This window comes from Oenanthe melanoleuca, chromosome 2, assembly GCF_029582105.1.
Source record: "Oenanthe melanoleuca isolate GR-GAL-2019-014 chromosome 2, OMel1.0, whole genome shotgun sequence".
In the NCBI taxonomy this organism is placed as follows: domain Eukaryota; kingdom Metazoa; phylum Chordata; class Aves; order Passeriformes; family Muscicapidae; genus Oenanthe; species Oenanthe melanoleuca.
In genome coordinates, this window is record NC_079335.1 from 33,893,228 (window position 1) to 33,915,730 (window position 22,503).

Below are 22,503 nucleotides of genomic sequence, written 5' to 3' on the forward strand. Positions count from 1 at the left end.
AATTAAGCCTTTCTTGTTTCCACACTGTGTAGAGTTGCCTCTGTTCCGGCAGCCTGTGTTCCTTGTAAAGTGTAGGACGCTGTGATAAATCCCACACCTTGATTCATTAGGAAGGAAACCATATCTCAGCTTGCTCTCTTCTGTTCCAGCCAAAGCTGTTATCACTACCAGGCTTCCCTTGCTGTTGGCAATTTCTCTTTACTGTTCCAAATAGAGAAGGAGAAGAAACTCCAATTTTCTTTGTCTCAGTCCTTTACTTAGCTGGGTGCAAGTTTGATTGTCCCATCTTGTCAGGAAAGACTTACCACATATGTAACTTCCAGGCTCGACTACAGTGTTTTAATCCTTCCCTAGCTGCCAGCATGATAGAATTCCAGCCCTCCCTCCAGTATGCCATGTAACATAGTACAATTTAAACTGATGGATCAAAGAACCTGTATCCACCTCACTATACCTACCTCCCTTAAAGCTCTTTTCAGTATTTTTCAGCTGTTTCTATCTCCAGCTTTTCCACAGTGCTAGAAGTGTACTTTAAAATTATATTTAATATGTATTTTAAACTTCCAGAAGTAATACACATTAACAAAGGTAATGACACTTTTTTTTGAGTTTTTATTTCTCATTGTGTTACTTTCCTTCACTGTTTGGTTTTGGTGCTTGAATTCCCTTTCCATCTCATATTTTCTTGCATTTTACTTTCAGGGAATGTTGCAGGAAGGCAGGATTTAAGACTGAAATGGAGAGCCACAGAAGCCCATAATTTCATTCTCCCTAACTCAAATGGAGCCAAGTTTTCCTCTTAAAAGCAAAGTTTTTAGAATAATAGCCAAACTATTCTACAATCAGATGCCAAAAGAAGAATTCCTACTAACTCAGAGTCAGGTTTTCATCTGGAAAGCAAATACTTTAGAATAATAGCCAAACTACATTTTTTAAAAAATCTAAATAAATTAGTGCATTACCAATGCACTTCAGGTTTAGCAAGGATACACAGTAAGAAGTGTGTAATAAAGCAGTGGGTTTTGCTTTAATATCATAGCCATGCCCTTCAAAAGTCACTTGCTCTACTCTACCATTGAAGTCACTTCTGAACAGAGAGCAGAGCTTTTATTAAACAGATGTTTGTAAAGTTGAAGTTGCATTTATTATAGGACTGAAGATTCACAGAACAGATTTGGGGGCTTGCCTGTAGTTAATGGAAAGTGTTTTCAACAGATGCACAGCATGTAAGCACACACACACATTCACCTCTGCATATTCTCATCAGGAATAAAATTGAGATTTTAAGCGGGGCATGTTATGGGGGGATGGGAAGTTCAAGGGAGAGAACACCAATATCCAGACCAAAGAGAATAAACCTGCCTTGGACAAAGTCTTTTCCACCTCCAGACTCTATCACACAACTACTGTCAGATTTGGTGCCAGTATGAAAAAGAGACAAAGGAAAATGCTTGTTCGCCTTTCAGCCAGAGAATAAAAAGTGTGTGTGGCTTAATACAGTTCTTTTTCAAAAGGCTCCCTGTGTTTCTGAAACATTAACAAGGATTTAGAGTAGCTCTCACACGTTCAAATGTCAGCTGGTTTTATTTGTCTACAGCCCACTCGTTCACTTTGCTCTCAGAGAGGCTGAGAATCAGTGGGGTTTGAAACACTCTTTGCTCCTGTTTAGTTAATTCAGCATAAAGGTATCAAAGGGGCTATCCATTTATCCCATATTTTTACCTACACTTTCTTTAACAGGCACTCCATGTGTTTTCGATAAACTACAATTATTTGCAGTAAAATTCACCCCATTTTCTTTGTTATTCTCAGTGATCCAATTATTTATCTTTACATGGATCTTTCATCCTCATCAGTGTGGAAGAGACAGTAAAAGACCAGTTTAAAAAACATTCTGGGCTTTTAACACATTCTGTTGTATCAGTGTCTCTTCCACTCTCACTACTCAGACGCAAGATTTTGACCACACCGCTAAGTTGAAGTCCCACTTTCTCCTGCCTTTATGGTTCCTGATGGACTCTCCACAACTCTTTGTTTCATGGAAGTGTGTCTCAGCTTTAGCTCTTGCCCGGCCGGGGAAAGCTCACCGACAATCCCCGATGGCACTGGCCGCTGTCCCGCCGCACCTGCGGCCGCAGCCCGCCCCGCCGCACCCGCTCCGGCCCCGGCCCGGGCTCCCCCCGGCCAGGGCAGGGCAGGGCAGGGCGGCGGGGCTCGCACCCCCGCACCCCGGCCCTCCCCCAGTGCTGCCGGCCTCCCCGCCCAGTCCCGTCCCCGTCCCGTCCCCATCCCGTGCGAGGCGCGGCGGGGCGGCGGCCGACGGGCGTCCTCCCCCGGTGTCCTCCCCCGGCCCCCTGCCCTCGCCGCTGGCCGCCAGCGACACCTCGGAGCGCCCCGCTCCTCCCGGCTCCGGCTCCGGTCCCCGCTTTGTGTGCGCACCAGCCTCCTCCTGGGGCGGGCGCGGTGCCGGTGGCGCCGGTGGTGCCGGTGTTGCCGGTGATGCCGGTGCCGACAGTGCCGGCGCGGCCCCGCACGATGCCGCTCCGCGGGCTCCTGCCCCTTTGTCTGCTCTGCCTCCAGGCTGCGCTACCGCTCCGCGGCCACTACGCCGGGTAAGTCCGCCCGCGTCCCGCTCCGCCCGGCGCGCAGCACCGCTCCTGCATCGCTCCTGCACCGCTCCCTGCACTGCTCCCTGCACTGCTCCCTGCACTGCTCCCTGCACTGCTCCTGCATCTCTCCTGCACTGCTCCCTGCCCCGCTCCCTGCCCCGCTCCCTGCACCGCTGCTGCACTGCTCCTGCATCTCTCCTGCATTGCTCCCTTCACCGCTCCTGTATCACTCCCTGCATCGCTCCTTCATCGCTCCCTGCCCCGCTCCCTGCCCCGCTCCTGCATCGCTCCCTGCCCCGCTCCTGCATCGCTCCCTGCCCCGCTCCTGCACCGCTCCTGCACCGCTCCCTGCACCGCTCCCTGCCCCGCTCCCTGCCCCGCTCCTGCCCCGCTCCTGCACCGCTCCTGCACCGCTTCTGCACCGCTCCCTGCACCGCTCCCTGCCCCACTCCTGCACCGCTCCTGCACCGCTCCTGCACCGCTCCCTGCCCCGCGTCCTGCACCGCTCCCCTGCACCGCTCCCTGCCCGGCTCCTGCACCGCTCCTGCACCGCTCCCTGCACCGCTCCTGCATCGCTCCCTGTCCCACTCCTGCCCCGCTCCTGCACCGCTCCCTGCACCGCTCCCTGCACCGCTCCTGCACCGCTCCTGCACCGCTTCTGCACCGCTCCTTGCCCCGCTCCCTGCACCGCTCCCTGCACCGCTCCTGCATCGCTCCCTGTCCCACTCCTGCATCTCTCCTGCTCCGCTCCTGCCCCGCTGCCCGGAGCCGGCTGCTGTCTGTGTGCTCGGGGGTCCCTCCCGCCGCCGACCCGGCCGTGGGCTGGTTTGCTGGCGATTGTAGCATGTAGTTCTTGAGAAAGGTGCCGCGAGTCCCTGCTAGCCAAAGGAAAGATGCTGCGTTGCGTGAAAAGAAAAAAAGTTTGTGTCCTTGTGGAAAAGGGAATTGCCATTATACGGGGGGGAAATAAAAGGTTTTGAGGTTCCGCCGTGTTCTGAAATGAAGGAAGATTTGTATTTTCCTTTAGGATACAATTATACTGGAACTTTAATTTGTTTCTAAAAAGCTGAACAGTGTGCACTCATATCAGGGATGTATAAGAACTTCAAGCCATAAGGGAACTCAACTTTGCTGTAAGCAAGTGGAGACTAAAACTTTCACATGCATTTCAAACTAGACTTTTTTGTTCCAACAGCAGTTCAAATTTGTGTTAGAAAGGGAAAGATTGAACTAACTAGTGGTAAAAAATGAACTTGCTTAGTTTGTTTTTACTAAGTATTTAACATAATAAGTTTATGATGCAAGTGAAAAGGCAGTCACATATAGGAGTATTAGAAACCAGTGTATTGAATCAACATACAGTATAAAATTCTTTCAAAGTGACCAGCAAATTCATCAGGATAAGCACACCTCTCTGTGGAGGTAAGAGCTGTATTATTGTTTTTATCTTATTGGAGTAGCCAAGCCAGGCATAGAAATTCCCCTACTAAAATGAAGCTTAAATAAACATTCCCTAAGCTTCAAGGATTTGGTAATGTGATAGGAAGCCATTCACCCCTGGGTCACTATTAGTGATAGAAAATAGTTAAACACTTGACAGCTGTTTTGCCATCTCTGTTCAGTTCCTCGTGTCCCAGTATCTGTCTGCCCTGCAAAATCAAACAGGCCACCACAGTCAGGAGTGCTGACAATGCCAAAAAGCAGCAGGACAGAAAACTAAACTATTCCTTAAAGCCACGGTCGTGCTGTAAGTTTTGTGCAACAGCTCTATTCTCCCTGTCTGGAGTCCCATAGTAAAGGCATGGTCTCCGTGGTCTTGAACTTTTTAAGTTCAAGGTAGCATTTTGTTTGTTTCCAGATGACATGGAGATGAATAACATTGTCAGAGTTGCTGGTGCTTAAATTTTTCTGAATATTAATTACATAAGTTACCTACTAATTCTAACGAAATGTCAAAATACACATCCTACTATCCTCTGGGTTTAAGTGACATCATCAACTATAATCAAGTTGGTTCAAATAGCATACATAAAAATTCAGCTATTGTACCTCTGCTCATTAATGTAACTCAACAATTCTGTTCAAAGTTTTAAAAATAATTTTCTTGTTTCATAATTTCCTATTCCCAAGGTGACATGTGAAAGACCCACCCAAACTCTCCCTTGTTGATCTCTGGTTTAGAAACTTTTGCATAGACGCAAGTCCAAAAAAAGGAGACTTCTCATCAACTTCCAAAAGTTGGGCAAGAAAATCACTGCCAAAAAAAAAATAGCTAGAGTTAATTATAAAAACTCTTGGTCAATAGGCAGTTGTAGTAGGGGGCCAAGATACTTTTACAAGCCCTGCTGAAAATGCAGTCAATATTTGAAACAGAAACCAGAATGTGTACCACATGTGTAACACAAACTGGAAAAATAAGCTAATATTTTTCCCACTCTACTAATATTTTCCCCACTCTACTAATATTTTCCATTTCTACTATTCTGGCATTATTTGTGTCAATAAAAGATGATGGAAAGTTAATTTGAAATGGCATGGAGGTTTCTGCAGAATTACGAATATATCTTGTCCATCTGTCATCATCACAGTGTCCTGGGCAGGATAATTTAAATTCTTCTCTGTGTGCCACTGATTAGAAACAGTCAAGCAAGTATTGCCATTACTACTGAACCTGACTGTCACTCAAGGGGAAAAAATTATGGTAGGTTTTTTTTGAGAAGGTCAGTTAGGAGGTGAATAGTTTGCTAATGTTCACCATTAAAAGGGGGATCCCAACAAAAGGACTTCTTTTTGTGCCAAGAAACATCTGTGAATCCTAATAATTTCTACTGCATCAGAGGCTGTACTGTAAAGGAAAAGGCATTAGTATAGTTTGGGCAAAAAAAAAAAAAGCAATGGAAGTATTTCTCATAAACTTTGGTCAGCACTAGGAGGCACATGGAATTGTAACTTAGGACTCAGACCTAAGACAATTAACTGGTAGTGCACGTTTCTCCAAACTATGTCAAGCAGACCAGGTATGCCACATGGCACATCTTTAAGTAAATGTGTTCTAGATACTTTTGGGAAGTCAGCAAGCATTTGAAGAGTCTGAGCAAGGAGGAAGAAGCACTCAGAGCTCTTGGAAAGACTGAGGACAGTTGTATTTGCCTTCTGCCTGACACAATAGGCAGGAGTTCAGCCTCTGTGCTCTTGTTCCTGAAGGAACTCCAGAAGACACTGGTCATCAGCCACCCAACAGCAAATTCAAAACTATACTCACACAGACCTTTTACCTTCCTGCATTTGTATGCTCTGCCCAAAGGATCCAGGGGAAGTGGTGAGTGGGAGACACACATCAGGGTTCGGACAGAGTAGGTGTGGAATATTCAAGAGGATTTTTCAGGAGGCTGTTACCAGAAGTTCACACAGAAGCAACCAAATACAAGTTCCTGAAGTAAACTAGAACACTTTGGTTTTCAGTAGAAACAATTTAGGCCCTAAGAGCTGTCTGCAAACTTTGAGTCACATGGACCTAGTGGACAGATTAGTTACTCACTGTTTCTTCCAGTTACAGGAGCAGGAGACAAAATGAATCTAGTAGGAGCCTTTTGATAGCCTCACAGAGCAGGGTGCTGCAGCAGATGGAGTTTTGTGAGGGTTTTTTACCAATGCAACAATCATCCTACTCTTGGGAATCCTATGAAGAAGGAGATGGTTTCCCATTAGTAGGTCAAGATTTATCAGAATAGAAAATATATCTCTCATTTGTCCTTTAAAAATCATTACTATGATCTTTTTACTTCAGTTCATCTACCTCTACCTGTACATGGTGGCTCAGCATGTTGCCTCTTATTTATCCAAATCGGAGAAATTTTTGTTCTTCCAATTTTTTTTGGAATTTTTGTTCTTCCAAAGCCTTTTCAGAAGTGCTCCTCATTTCACCTCTTCTCTCACTTGCAAATGACCAAGTGCAGGCAGAGGCTGAAATAACTTGTCCAGTTTTTCTCTTAAGGTTTTTTTGTTGCAAGATTTGGGTCTTTTTAAGTATTGGATCAAGATGCTAACTCATCCAAAATGTTATTCATTAACTTTGTAGGTAATTATCATTTCTCTTGGTCAGATGAAGGCTATGGTAAATGCTTACTGTGTAACAACCACATAAAAGTACCTGGGAGCCATGTGGAGGTGGATAGCAAAGGAACAGAGGAGTAAAGAGATACTCTGTAATCCAAGATATAATGTGCTGTAGCTACTGGGACACGGCATCCGGAAAATTGAATAAACCAACTGTTCATGTAGATAAGGACAGATATCAAATCTGAGAGCATTCAGCAAATTTCAGGTATTTTAATGCCCATTAATACCCCTACATACCGTAACTAAGTACCTCTGATCCCACAGTACCTTACACACAATGGCTGGCAATTGTTCTGTCTCATGGAAAAAACACATGGGAGTGTGACAAAAATGAGTTGCTGAGAGAATGGAGAAGTGGAAAGGAACTCCTCCTGTGCTATTCCCTCTGCAGATTTTTTCCAAATGTTTTAATCAGGGACTAAAAGCTCTGCTATGTAAAAAAAGTTCTTTCTCCCTGCTGCTCAGCTCTCTCTCCCCACCCCCAAGTCAAAGTAAAATGTCATGAACACAACTGGCAAAAAAGCATTTGGAAAGCACATCAACAGCATGAGAGGGGAGGTAATTATATTCATTCAGAAGAAAACCAAACTTAGTGCTTCTCTGGATGGTTAGGGAGCTTCTAAGAGGTGAAAAACTGTGAGCTCTCTAGCAAAAAAAATATTAAGGATAATTTTTTTAAAATAACCAATAATTCTGTACTCAAACACCACTGATTCCTAAAACCAGCACAGATCAGTGAAATCCACAACAGCCCTGGCACCACTTACCTATTCTTGTTCCAACACCACAGCTCTAATTATGTGCTTTCTCATTACCTGATATTCCTCCTGCACAATAATATTTATGTTGTCCTATAGGAGAAAAAAATACTGTCAAGTGTTGATTACTTTTGTCCTTTATGTCCAAACATGAAAACGTTTAAAAGTTTCTCTGCCCTCCTCATTATAAATGAAAAATACAAAGACTTTCAGTTGTTCTTTCTTTCTTTCTCTCTCTTTTTTACTTTCTTTTTAAAAATAAGTGGAACAACAGTACTCACATCCTCACTACCTAGGTGAAGTGCATGCTAGGCAAAGAGGCTCCCAGTTTATTGTGGCTGTGTCTAAACTGACACACAGGTTCATGTCACCATGTGAGCCTGGCTCCCACACTTATCCAAACTGGGACACCATTGCCTGGTGCAGTGGCTTCTGACCTCTGCAGGTGGAGAAGATGGGGAAAAAGCATGGAAAGTAAGGCAACATACAATATCATGACATGGGCAAAGCTTGAACCCATGCTTAGGAGCTTTGAACCTGTCCCAGGTTTCCTACCTTATATGGAACCTATGGCTTTTCAGTAAGAATGATTCTTTTGGAAGTGTAAAAGAAATTCCAGTAAACACTTACACTTTCCTCGTTTTTAGAAGTGTGTATGTTACAAATGGGAATGTAGTCTATTATTAAAGAAAATTCATGTTCAGAGTTGAATACAACAATTGTGTTCTGCAAAAAATAAAACAACCTGGGATACATCTAAGAGGTACTTAGAAAAATATACTTTTAAAAATAAGGAATTCACATATAAAATCTGCCTAGACCCTTAGTCTGAAGCATCCCCTTTGGATACACCAGCTTTACTATCTCATGGAACTAAGCAGGCAAAGAAATACAGCTTTTCCCAGAGCTTCTGGTAGCAGTTACAGTGAACTCCAAACCTCCCACTTCTACACTATACTCACTTACAGGTACTGGTCCTGTGAGTTCACACTCATAGGCAACTTAAAATTAAGTTCTTAAATCTGAACATTGTGTACTTAATAAGGATATAATAAGCACTTAACAGGGAATGGACACTATATAAATTACATATATATTGACATTTTTATTAAAGAAAAAAAAGAATCTAAAATATGTGAGCAATTCACATAAAAGACAGTGGAACCTACTTTTAGTCCAGAAGGAAACTCAGGGTTCTGAAAGGAGTGAATTTGAAAATGGGAGGTTAAAATGCTTTTCTTGAATACGCTGCTGATATTTTATAGGGAACCCTTAGGTTCATGCACTGCATAGGACTGTATTTCACACTGCACAATAAACAGGATCCCAATGTCTAGTCTCCTGAAATTCTAGTATCTATAAAAATGTCATGCACGTGCCTGAAATGGCCTTACATGGTCAAAATGCTGTAGGAAACACTTATTGTTGTATCCAGTTGAAGGTGAATGGACACCATCAATCATCTCTCACTATCTCCTGGAGGTAAACTCTGTCATTTCTGTTTTGCAGAACAGCTCTTCACCTAGGTTTTCTCCTTCATTTTACATAACAGAAACTGTATTCCCTCTTCTGTGGTATTTAACAAGGCACTGTGTGCATAATGCTCATGCAGAAGTCAAGAAATGAGCAGTTATATCAATCATATATTGGGCATCTCTTCAGTTCTGCAAGCAAAACCTGCTGTGAGCATGCATATAGCACTAAAAACTGACAACAGCAGTGTAGGTCAGCAGGCAGCATTTTTACTGTATGATTTGTTTTGCTCCCAGGCAGGAGATTAAAAATAATTTTTCTCAATACAAGATAGAAATAGAAAATAATTTAAAATAAATATCATGGTTACTGTCCCCTGTCCACCTAATTTACATATTTAAGTTTTCAATATTATTTTTCATGTAGAAAACAAGTAAAACCCATGCTCTCCATCCTATTTATGGTAGGCAGATTCAGCTGGAAAATGAGAACCAATAATTACAGTTATACATTAAACCTCTCTCTGAGAACTCTACTGTGGGTAAAACACCCACATTTTTTGCTGGTCTCGGATTTGTGAGAACAAATCCACAGTCAGCAAAATTCTGGAGACAATTAAACTTAATTCTAGTTCTTTTTCAGTTAATTATGATTCTGAGGCTTCATTCACATGGCTATACATATGGGTACAAAGTTATGGTTCTGATTTGATGTTGATATTACAGCAAAAGATGGGTGAATTTCAAGGGTGTTAGTAATTTGCACCTCAGTATATCAGATCAGATTCAGACCTTAAACAGACAGTGATTTTCAGGAAAGTATCTGCAAAGCTCCAAAACTGCATTTCATGCAAGGCATCTAAGGATAGGTAAGCCAAAGTAGTCTGAATTGAAAATATATTTAGACCAACAAATGGATGGGGACAATAAATTCCAGTTTTTCTATTATTTTGTACCTTGAACTTGCCAAACAAGGAGGATGGGGTGGGAGCTGGAATCCAGCAGTGGACAGGGAGCATGAACCCTTTCCTTCTGTGTCTGCCTGTGCAGGCTGAATGCTCTGGAGAACAATGCTCTGCTGAGCCTCCTCTTCCTCTGGGGGACAATGGGACTTAAAGTGTATTTATTTAAAGAGAATCCACAACATAAAGTTACCCCACAAAACAATATACAGAACAGCATTTTCCAAAGAAAAGAAGTTCTAGATTGCTTAAATACAGCTGTGGAAAGAACAGATGTATCCTACCAAATCAAAATAGTTTTTCTTTTCTTTATGCTCTGCAGCTCAGTTAAGGCTGTGATACAGGGGAGACTCCCACAGTAAGACCTGGAAAATGCCTTTGTAGGAGGTTTATTATAGTAAAAATATTCTAAGAAAAACTTACTATTTCTTATACTGTATTTCAAATATCTTCAGAATAGTAAGGATACAGTTAGCAGCACCTCATGGTTGACTCAGAGATTAAAAAAAGGAGCTCTTTTTAGTTGAGATTAAAAATAAGTTCTGGGCATTCACAGACCAGAAAGCCAGTCATATTCTGGGCTGCACAACAAAAGTATGGCCAGCAGGTCAAGGGAGGTGATTCTGCCCATGTGCTCCAGTCTCTGAGACCCCAGTGCTCCAGTGCATCCAGCCCTGGAGACCCCAACAAAAGAAGGACATGGACCTGCTGGAACAAGCCCAGAGGAGGGTCACAGAAATGGTCAGAGGAGTGGAGCACTCCTGTCCAGTGAGGAAAGGCTGTGAGAGTTGGGGTTGTTCAGCCTAGAGAAAAAAAGACTCCAGGGGCACCTCGTTGCCAGTTCTCAGTACTTACATGGGGCTTATAACAAAGATGGGGACAAACTTTTAGCAGGGCCTGTAGTGATATGACAATATTGGTAATGGTTTTCAACTAAAGGAGGGTTGATTTAGATGAGGTAGATGAAAGAAATCTTCTACAATGAGAATACTGAAACACTGGAACAATGTACTGGAAAAGCTCTGGTTGCCCAGAGCTCCATCTAATCTGACCTAGAAAGTTTCCAGGGATGGATCATCTACCACCCCTCTGGGCAACCTGAGCTAGTGAAAGATGTCCCTCTGGGGGCATTGAAGTTGATGGTTTTCAAAGGTTCCTTCCAAGCCAAACTATTCTAAATTACTTTAGCAGGCCTAATGAAAAACTCTTCCATTTATTCCACACTACTCCTACCAATATTACCACCAGATGTTGTTCTGAGGCTGCAGTCAGGCAGCCAAACCCTGCTAACCCACACTAGTGGCCACCTGCTGCCATGGCAGTCAGTGGTGCTGCTGCTCTTCCAGATGTGCAGCCTCTGCTCAGGGACTGGCACTTCTCTGCCTACAGCAAGACAATTCCAGGAGCACAGAGAGGAAAAAAAAAACAAAAAACAAAAAACAAACAAACAAACAACAACAAAAAAAAAACCAACAAAACAATACTTCTTCATTTTCTTCTCCCAGAACAAATTGACAGCTTATCAGGCTGCTGCAGAGCCTCTGTGTTTGTGCTGGCATGGGGAGGAGGCAGGACTGGCTGGGGTTTGGTACCTGCCAGTGTACCTTGAGTCTCTTAGTCTCCCTGTGCACTGGGGACACTTGTCTGAAACCATTTAATTCCAGGTGTGTATTCCAAGGAGCACACCGTGGGTTTACCTCAGCAGAATTTGGCTCCTTGATCAGTCCCAGCTGCCAGATTCCTCTCCAGACCTATGTCAATGAAACAATCACATAGAGTGTTTCAGAATCAAAGAGAGAATAGGATACTTTTTTTGAAATAAGTACTTTTCTGAAAGTGCAAAACCAAAGAAAAATTTAACCATCCTGTGGGTTTTTGAAACAAAGGGATTTCATTATGCTTAATGTCTGAAGAAGCTGTAAGTCCTTCTTTACACAATGAACAAGACTGGCATGATGGAGCTACAGAAAAAATAGCCTCTATTCATTAAATAGCTTGGTGTTAGGCAAACAGTAGATATTGCATGTCAAGAAAGCAGGAAAGGCATTTAATTAAGTATATTTTATTAATAGCTCTGTCTTTTTTGTCACAGCACAATTTCATATTTTCAGGGAAATAAACTTTTTCACCTTTCAGGGAAATAATACTCAAACTGCATAGCAGAAGCAGCCAAAAACACTAAAGCTTTGCCCAAAATTTACACCAAATAACAGGAGTCACTGTGCAAGCACAGTGCCAAGTCTGGGCTGGTAACTCTGCTCTCTCTGCAGAATGAGCTCGTGTCCTTGCCAGTAACTCACAGTGTAAACACACCCAGCAGCACAAAGACAGCACAGCATGTCCTTATCCTGCTCCCTTATCAACAGGCTGGATCTCTGATCCATCTGCCTGTGGTAGCAACAATGGCAGAAAATGTAAATGGAGATCATTAACAGAACATAAAATCTAAGTAATTTGCTTTTCCTTGTGAAAAATCAAATTGTTTCACCTTCATTTTGTTCAGCTGAGATTATTTTATTTTGCTCTTACCAGAAGCAGCTCTCTTAGTTTAGAAACAGTCAAACAGGTAGTCATGTTTTGATATGGCCAAAAAAAAGGCTTTAGAGGAAATCAAAGCATTTGTGTTTAAAGGATAAAATCTTTTGTATTCACTATCCAGCAGTATAAAAATAATTACTGATGTATTTTCCAAGACCTAGCCTATGATATAAACTGCAGTGAAATATTTAATTATGCAGGTTTTGGTCACTACTGCAAGGGTTTTTTCTGTTCAACACTAAGTTTTCCTGAGAGAGCGTGGTGATTCCCCTTCTGAAGCTGCTGTGAGGGGCAGAAAGCACAGGAACAGAGTCTTGGGAGGAGCCCTGTCTGCTTGCCATGGGCTGTGCAGTGTCTGAGCACATTGGGTGTATCATATCTCTCAGAGGCCCCAGGCAAAGGGACATCATCTGGTCATAGAATCATAGAACCATAAAATTGTTCCATTTATGAAAGACCTTGAAGATGGCTGAGTCCAACTACAGCCGAGTCCAACACAGCAGAGTCCACTACTGTTCCTAAGCACCACATCCATAGCTTCCTCAAAGACCCCCAGGAATGGTTGAGAATGGTGATTCAACCACATCTGTGGACAGCCAGACCCACGACAAAGTTGCTGAGCTGCTCTTGCCAGGTGGTTCTGGGCCAGCACAGAGACACAAATGTGGCTATTGCAGGCTCAGACTGGGTGAGGGAGGACTCAGGGTCTTCAGCCTTTCCTCCTGTTTGCAACATATCTTGTTGGCCACATGAAGTAGTTATACCTTTCAAGGCCTTACATCTAGCTTTACCTGCCAAAAACTCTCTGTCAAATTAGAAAGTAGGTGCCCAGAGTTCAGGTGCTTTTGCAGTTCAGAAGCAAGTTAAGAGGTGTCACAGACCTGGAGGCTACAAGACCATCAGTGTCCCTGCTAGCATCCACTCCCTCTATTCTTAGTTCTTAGGGCTCCATGGACCAGGAAAATCTTTTTGCTTCTGCAGCAAGAGTGAGGGCAAAACCCACAGATTTGACCTTGTCAGATGAGATCAGTCCTAACCATTTGCAGACAGCGAGACAGTGCCATGAAACAGTTTAGGGTACTGAACAGCAGAGAATGAGGGATGCACACTGTGCTCTGTGAAATCTGATCTTTCTGCATTGTTTGCCTTTAATCCAGTGACCATTATCTCTATTGAAAAAATACATGTGAGCTTTTATGTGTGACAACTGCACTCGGGGTGGTCTGTGAATCAGAAGGCATTTGGTCACAGCCTGCAGCAAGTCACGCCACTGCAGCCTGCAGAGTTAGATCAGGAAAAAAGGAGCAGGCAGGAGAGGAAGAGCCTTCTCCTGGCTGGTTAAAGGGCACAAGTCTGTGAAAACTGCATCTGAGGAAAGAGGTTACTAATATTCAGGTGTATTTACTGTGAAGTGGCATTAGCTGAGGGAAGAGATGTACATTTTAAGTGTTTATTCCACCAGTAATGGATATACCAGATTTCAGTTATCTTGTTAGAGTAGTTAATAGCTGGCCAATAAAAGTGCAAAATAATAATTCTGCTAAAATATAAAATAATTAGAATGCACAAAAAAAACTTTATGCAGAAGGGAAATGTAGGGATCCTATTGGGAGGATGAGTTTTACAGCACCCAATGGAAAAAATAATTATAAGGGTGGATGTAGTAACAAAAGTCCCACTGGCTCAGTGGAAAATATTACTTTTTTTCAGGAGAAAAAACCACACATTTCAAGTAAACAAAGGAGAAATTTTTAAAGTAGTTGTATGAAGAACTTTGCTTCTTACAAGCTAAATAAATGGGTGAATTTAAGGTAGTATTTCTAAAGTTATAAAATTGCAGAGAGAGTGTTTATTTCTAAGCTGCATGGCTATAAAACAGCAGATGCTGTACAATGAAGTAATCTCAGAGCTGCTGGGATCTGCTGTCTGTGAGGAACACACAGATGCTTGCTTTTAGCAGTGACGTCTTGCTCATAAAACAGGAACACCAAACCCTCTTCACTGCACCCAAAACTTGTGTCCCTGTTGCGTGTGGGATTTTGTTGTTTTGAGCTTAATTGTTACTCAAGCCAAACAAGGAAGGGAGAGTTTTAAATTACAGTTTATGAAGAGAGAAGTAAGTGTTGCCTTATGTTATGATAAGGATTAACTGAAGGAAATGTTGCCTCTTGGTTGAGCTTGGCAGCCAGAGGGGCCTCTGTTATCCTGACGTATGGCTTAGGTCCTGTCTATTTTACAAATGAAAAAATGGAAGCACTACAAAAAGATATATTTTTCATTTGAGACAGAAAAAAAACCAAAATTCCAACATAAACACAAAGTATCACCTCATATATTGTGCTGCTTTTTGCATAATATAAGTGTTTGGCAGCTTGTTCTTGGCCATGGAGCATGCCAACTCCATTTTCCATAAAACTTGATGTAATGATTGCTGGTCACAAAAAAGAACAATGAGAAAGAAGCTGCAGAAATATACAGCCAACAATTTAAGGGTTTTTTAAAGCTTTACATTTGTCTGGCATTAATTGACATAACATATCAAGTGTAGCTCAAAATGCAAATATTTTGCCCATTGCAGCTTTAAAGACTGCAATAATTGAGAATGGAAATGAATTTACCCTATGAATTTATCCCAGTGTACAATGTAGAAAATACAATTTAAATTTAAAGTGTATAAAAAGCAGAGAATGTGACATTAGCTGGGTTTTAAAAAATAAAATCAAAAATAAACACAACTCTCCATCTGGGTTCTGAATTTAGTGTTTAGTGGACATGTACTGTCACTGCTAATTTAAAAAGAACCCATTTTGTTTGCATTTTTGATAAATCTCCTCAAAGTATCTGTTCTTTTCTAGGAGAAAATGTAGAGCAAAGCAGACGTTTAATCTTGATCACAGGATTCATAATTAGTGAATTCAAGATGGCATAAAACAATAAAACATTACATGTTTTTTCTTCTGAAATTTCATCTCACTCTTTGAGGCCATTTCAGTCAAATTGAGATACATCCTATTTACCTGCCAAAGGCTCAGCAAAATCAAATAGACCAACCAACCTTCCCTAGCTCAGCATTTCACCCTCAGATGGGACTAAGCACAGAGAAGCTCTGTCTCGTACAAACCCTGGGTGCTGCAGCAGCAGCAGGAGGTTGTTAGTGAAAATGCTGCTTGGGGGACATATCTTGGCAAGCAGCAGCTCCCTGATGGAAATAGCATTTGGCATCAAAAGTTCTCCCACAGAAGCCTATGTACATAGTTTCTCAGCTGTCTTTTTCAAAGAACCTTTCCTTTTGCTGGCTGTGCAGGTGCTGAGCTGAGATTACAGCCTGCTGTGTAAAAACCTGCTCCTTTTCCTCATACCTGCCTCTCAGTTCTCACCCCTCTTCTACTTCACTGTCCTCATCTCTGCTCATAAATGCCTGCAGAACCCTTCTGGGTGGGGACTGGGGCATTTTACTGCCTGCTGGCTCAGCACATGATTCCAGATCTTTGCTCTTGTGTGACTGCAGTGTAATCAGGCAAAGGCAGCTTCAGCTCTAAAACAGGTCTTTTGGACAGTGGGCTCAGACAGTGTGATAAATAGCTGTCTTATCCAGGTGAGAATCAGCTCAACAATTTTTCATTGCTATGAATGTTTCCAATTTAGGGATTTGGTTTCATTTGGACAGAAGGTAGGAAATGCTGATGGGATGATTTGTTTAAGGAGCTAGCAGCTCTCTTGAGCATTTCATTAATTTTTGTGAGTTATTTTATCAAGAGAGATCTTAAATCATGCTTCAGACATTTTCATTGAGTATCAACAAACAGATAAAGCTCTGTTTTGCAATATGTTGACTAGATGTGAGCAATGCTGGGAAATAACTAATACCTGAGTGCAAGACTCCACTGACACCCTCTGAACTTGGTGTCCTGTTCTGCAGGATCCCTCTGGATTTTGTTGGTGCATTTGCTTGGGTTTATTAGTTTCCTCTGTGTGAGAGTTGGAAATAGGGATCAGAAAAAAGGAGTGAGCAAGAGGTCATAAACAATAGCTCTGGGACACATTGTCATTGTCATTGTCATTGTCATTGTCTCATGGTCATTTCAGTCAGTGTAACACATCATGGATGAAGTTGATAGCAATGCCCCTTCTCACTAGAGGTTACAAGTATGTTTTTGTACCTTTGCACAAATCTGTGCATCATTATCCATGGTACCTCCAAACCTGGTAAGCCAAAGCAATGCACACGAAGGTAACTGTCTTTCAAAAAGTATGAGCAGCATGATGTCATGCAGTCAGGTAGACTAAACAATGTCTTTTTCAGATGAAAACTATAAAACCTTGAGTAACGTTTACTGTAGCAGGTATGTAATGAAAATTGCAGTAATAAATCTGAGATGATTTAGAAACTGTGTTCCCAGGACAATTACAGAATGCCCTAGGCATTTGCTGTCTGTCTCCTCTTAGGCAGAACATATTTACACCATGTTTCATCAATCCAACTTCTGCAGCATGGAGTGGTTTATTCTAAGAGCACACCAGTGAATTGTCTAAACAAAATGAATGGCATAAAACCTCAAATGGCAAGTTTGGTATTTCAGTGACAAAGGCACAACACTTAAAGGAGATCTCTGCATTCGTGGTTTGTCATAGTTTAGCAAATTAGGTTCCAGATTGATGTTAAACAAATAATCAGTGTGGTAATGCTTTTTAACAACAAAGTAGTAAACAAATGTAATAGCATGTTTCAAAAAATCAACTGTAAGTTGTTGTAACAATGCATAAAACATGTGCTTATTACCACAGATGCCATAAGCTCCAGCACAGAGAGTGGCACTAATGGAGCTTGCTGTGTGCTGTCAGTGCCCTGAGTATTTCCTAGCAGCCCCCTCACCACCCTGCCTTCTTCCAGCAGAAGAGCCAAAAGCATCATGTCACATTCAGTGACTGTTCAGTGACTATCCCCAGCCATGACTCAGTTGTAGCCACACCTTGAACTTTGAAAACAGAGTCACTGCTGTGCCAGTCAAGAGTTTTGGGAGAGCAGCCAAGGTACTGCAGGGAGGTTTTGATGGAATTACAACAACAAAATCAGAATCCAGCCAAACATGAATGCTCCTTAATTTGAGAAAAAGGTTATTACCAGGAAAATAGGTGAAATTTTCACAAGTTTCAGAGCATTAAGCCTTTTTTTATCTCTGTGGAAGTAAAAAACTTACTATTTAATAACCATTTAATAAGCTCTGGCTTTTTTGTTTAGCAGTGCTCCCTGAAAGTAGATTATATTTCTTTTCTTGGTAGTATAAGGGATTCCCAAGCCCTACTGCCTTATTCCTATGCTTAAAGAATATTTTTCAAGTCATTCCTTTCCTTCAAGCTTACAGCTTTGTTGTCCCTTTAGATCAAATAAATAACACTGCCATCTGATTTTCTGATTTTTTAAATTTACCTATTGAATTTCTGGGGGAAAACACAGACATTGATTCAGGAACCTGCATAATTCTGGGCAGTATTGGCTAAGAAAATTCATATGTTGAACAGATGATAGTAAACAAAATGTTTTCTCCAGAAGTTACTAAATTCTCCAAAGTGAATGAAACCATAATGCATGTTCATTCATCTTAATTCATGTTTTGATGAGAATTTCCCAGCCTCATTCCACATTTCTACACAAATATTTGTATTATTTAGCTGTAAACTGAGTTTATTAAATGAAATAAGACACTCTGTACTCCATTTTACAAACATTTCTCCATAATTTAAGTCATATTGGTAACAGATTTTGAGCCCAGCTAAATCCAAAGCACTAGAAATAGCAAGATAAACTATTTAAAGGGTCACTTTCTGTATGTTTTAAATTGACAAGAAGTACCTTCAACCTTTTGTTAAAAAATAAAAAAAGAAATTAAAAAAAAAAAAAAATTTAAGTATGTTGGTGATCACAATATTTCCCATTAAATTGTAAATGTTTTATGGCATATACTTTTGGCATATCAATCACAGGACCCATAAGCAAAGAGTCAGTGAAGGAAAGAGAGTCTTCCAGGCATGACACATCTGGTTCTTTAGCAGCCTAAACAGACTTTATATTTATATTGCCAGCTTTAAATTGAGCCTTTGAGTTTGCCACATGCTTTATCTGGCAATGGGCTGTCTGGACAGCCATGTGTTCCTGGTTGCAGCAGCTTTAACATCTAATATCTAGGTTTATTCCCCTCCCTTCTCTCTCTTCAGATGATCTCCATGCAGGAAACCTTCACACTCAGTCCTCGTGCTTAGGGCTTATGGCTTTGCTCTTCCAAGCCTCTGAATATGCATTTCTGATCAGGACTGGGACAAATATACAGTACTACAAGGATTGTAATTGTGCATCACCAACAATTCTACACTCAAAGACATTCCAAAAGCAGCAATTAAAAGATTTCCATCTCTACAAGACTCCTGATGCATCCATTGACTGGTCAGAAACTTCTCAATTGCTTTCTTTTCTAAACTAAGGCCCTATTTCCAAAAATCTAGTACTAGAGCAAGTTAGCTGTAAACTGTATTTGTCAGTTACAAAAATGAATCTAGAATCAAATGGGTATGTCACCATAGATTGTAAATGGGCCCATTTTGTATATCTTGATTGAATGTGTTCTGCAGAGAAGCACCTTACTGCTTCTAGAAGTAGATGGAATCAGCTGCTAGGGAAAAAAGAGTCTTGATTATCTCCTGGATGTTGAGCCCTAATAAAACAAAAAATTGCTTAAGAGCAGTATCAGCAGTTTCCAAATTAGGTGATATAGGAAGTAGAGGAATTTAAATAGTTCACTCTTAGTCTGTTCCATTTCTGGATTGGTTACAGCATCCCAGTACGCTTGCCCCTACATCTGACACTTTAGTCTGTATCTAACATACTTCTGCAGGTATGGAGTCAGTTATACTTGTGTAATCTTAAGAATTTCTTCTTTTTTCTGCTCAGACCATGCCATCAATGGTCTGAGCATACAAATGTCTTCCAAGCAGCTTTTCCCCTCACTGTCCATCTTCTTCACTGCACTCCCCGTTCTTGTGATAATGGTGCTCCCACTTCTCCTCCAATTTAGTGCTTATTTAGAAATTGCTACTGCCATCAAACCTCAGACCAGCAATGCGCCACAGAATGGATTATCAATCTTTCATAATCAAATATAAAAAGCCATTGTAGTGTGATATTACTAAGTATGCTGGTAACTAATTTGAAAATCAATAAAATAGTTTCACTTATGACATTGGTATCAGAGAGCATAAATAAAAGAGTTCTGCTCCTTCTCTTTTTTTCACTATGAATAGTAACACAACAAGGGAATTCAGCAGCTACACTGCTCTTCAGAGTATTCCCAAAGGCAAACTTTAGGTGTTGCTCATTAAGTGTGAGCATTAAGGAGAATTATAGAATCAGGAATCTCTTCACTTTCACATCCAAAGTGATAAGAAATGGCCAATTAGCAGCCACCCTGCTCTGCTCCCTAAGCCAGCCATGGATCTGGTGTATTTCTGTATTATACTGTATTTATCTGGTCATGTGTGGTAGCATGGTCATTTACATCAGTAACAACATAGCACCAGGATGCCACTTTGCTGTGGCAGCTGTATCAAACTCTACAGATTAACAGGCTTCCTGTTGGCAAACAGCACCCAAAATACTCATCTACCCAGGGAATTAGGCATCTGTTCACTTTGTCTGATAGTCTCTTTGTTACACAGTTCATTCTCTTGGCAGTTGACCTGCAGAATAAATGTGAAATGCAAACCTCAGAGCAGGAAGATGAGCCCCTAAAATCTATCAAATCACTCAGTAAAATGCATCACTATTGGCTCAGATAGAATGCTCCCTAATTTAAGGCTGACATTTGTATGTTACTCTGAAATAGCTAAACATGAATACTGAAGAGACAAAAGAAGCTAGAAACATCAGAATTAGTAGTTAAACTTTTACATCAATTAATTTTTAAAGTAAGGTTAATGGCATGAAGTTCTAAAATCTGCAAGAACAGGGGATTTATGGGTTTGCAAAGGACCTTTAGAAAGCAATGTACATGTATAAATGAATTTTTAAAATATTTTATGGAGAGGTTTTGAAGAACAGTGCTTTGGTTTCATTGACTCTTGCTTAAAACTGTAATATTTCACATAAGAGTCTAATGTGGAGTGAGAAAGATTGTTTTACACATTTAAATGTGTATTGACTTTGATAGCATTCAGATATCAACACTTGTGTAACATAGTGCCCTTGTAGGCAGAAAACATGTGTCAAGTAGAGCTGGTAAAAACAAAAGCTACTCTGCGTGTTTTTTGATTAAATTGGCCTTTGACAGAATAGAAATTTCTGTGAGGCTTTTTTCATGCTTGTGCTGATAAAAAAAAAAAAAAAAAAAAAAAAAAAAAAAAAAAAAAAAAAAAAAAAAGGCAGCCGAAGTATTTAAAATATATTATTTTTTTCCTGGAAGCTAAATAGATTAACATTCTTCTTACTGTTTATCTGGGAATAAATAAATTTCATGAGTATTAGAATTTACCTCAATAATGACAAAAGTTTGAGGGTGAAATTTCTCTGTCCAGAAGACTTGTAGCTCATGTGTTAATGACATGGATTTGAGTGGGGAGAAAGGTTTTCCACAGGCAGTGGTGTAAGATATACATCCACCCTCTCAAACACATGGTGTTCTGCAGGAGAAATGACCCTCCAGGAGTTACCCTTCCTATGGTAAATTTAAAGTACTTTTGATTCAATTTTAAATCTAAGCAGAGGTGCACTTACAAATCTTGGTTTTTGAGTCAAAAAAATCACCACCCTTTCAGGTTCTGTGTGAGCAGGTAGTGCTGTGCAACATTCTGATGAGACTGGACCAGCAGGTGCTGGGGACCAGACATTCTCTTCATTCTATGGATCTGGTTGGGTTTTGCTTTGGGCTGGCTGATCTCATCCCATCTCATCAGCTAAAAGCTGATTTGTGTTTGGGGAGCATCCCTCAGTTTATGTTCAATCAAGTTCATGCACCCTCAGACCTGTTCAATGTGTTACAAACTCAGAGGCTGTGTCACATGTGTGTGGAAAGGGACAGTCAGGTTCACTTCAGAGGTGCATTTCTGATCTGAATTAAAAGGTTTATGCAGCTTTATGTAGCTTCTATCCCTCTCCCAACACTGGCACCTAAAGAATAAGGTGTCTGAAATACTGCAGCTGTTAAACTGCATGTCTGCAGCTAAGATATTTCTTTCTAATCTCCATCACTTACCACTGGTATCTTTATCAGTGAGATTAGGAGATATTGAGATCTCTGAGGTGTCTTGGAAGAGAATATGGAGCTGCTGTATTTGTGATGTCTTGTTTTTGTAGTTTTTTGGTATAACAGGGAGTAGTTCCATCCAGACCAGTTCATGATTCCTTTCTTTGTGCATTTTTTAATAGTTTTACTGAGCCATTGGCTCCCTATTCAGAAGAATGCTTTCATGTTGTAATCAGATTTGTATTGCCTGAAAATGAAGTCATTACCTGCTCTGTACCAGGAACATATTTAAACTAGCAAAAGTTTTCCTCTTCTTTGCTTTGTGACTCTACACAATAACTGTAGAACAAATGCAGTTACTTTAAAGCATTGCCTTACACCATGTGTATGTTGGGACCTCTGTGCTGAATGCTGTTATGTCAGTAAATATCCAGATCACTTAAACTTCAATTTCTGTCCTCAGATATTAGGAATCAGCTGACTGATTAATTTGCAAAGGTGTCTTTTGAGCCCCTCCTTTATGGGAACCAAGACATCAATAACAAGAAATACAAATTCTCCTATAACAGGAGTGGTTAATACCAGGCTTTCACTTATGAAATTAATATACATGGAGTCATATTACCATGGGTGGGTTTAAGAAATTTAGGGCAAGTCCCAGCAGCCCTGGAGAGGTTTCTCAGATTGGGCTGAAGATTTAAGAGGCAGCTTCCCTTGTAGTAAACAGCACAGCTGTCAGCTTCTTGCTCAAGGGCAGAGGGAAAAACATCCCCTTACACACCACACCATGTTCATCTCCACACTACCTTGGATTT

At 41.1% G+C, this 22,503-nt stretch overlaps 1 protein-coding gene across 1 annotated transcript in view; it reads left to right on the forward strand.

Annotated features, from left to right (window-relative positions):
- Positions 1-2,287: 2,287 nt before the first annotated feature.
- CPA6 (carboxypeptidase A6) overlaps positions 2,288-22,503 on the forward strand; it is an 80,443-nt gene continuing 60,227 nt past the window's right edge. Inside the window, exon 1 of the mRNA XM_056486094.1 lies at positions 2,288-2,612. Coding sequence (XP_056342069.1) covers positions 2,500-2,612 — 113 coding nt within the window. The 5' untranslated portion in view covers positions 2,288-2,499. The remainder of the gene's footprint in view (positions 2,613-22,503) is intronic.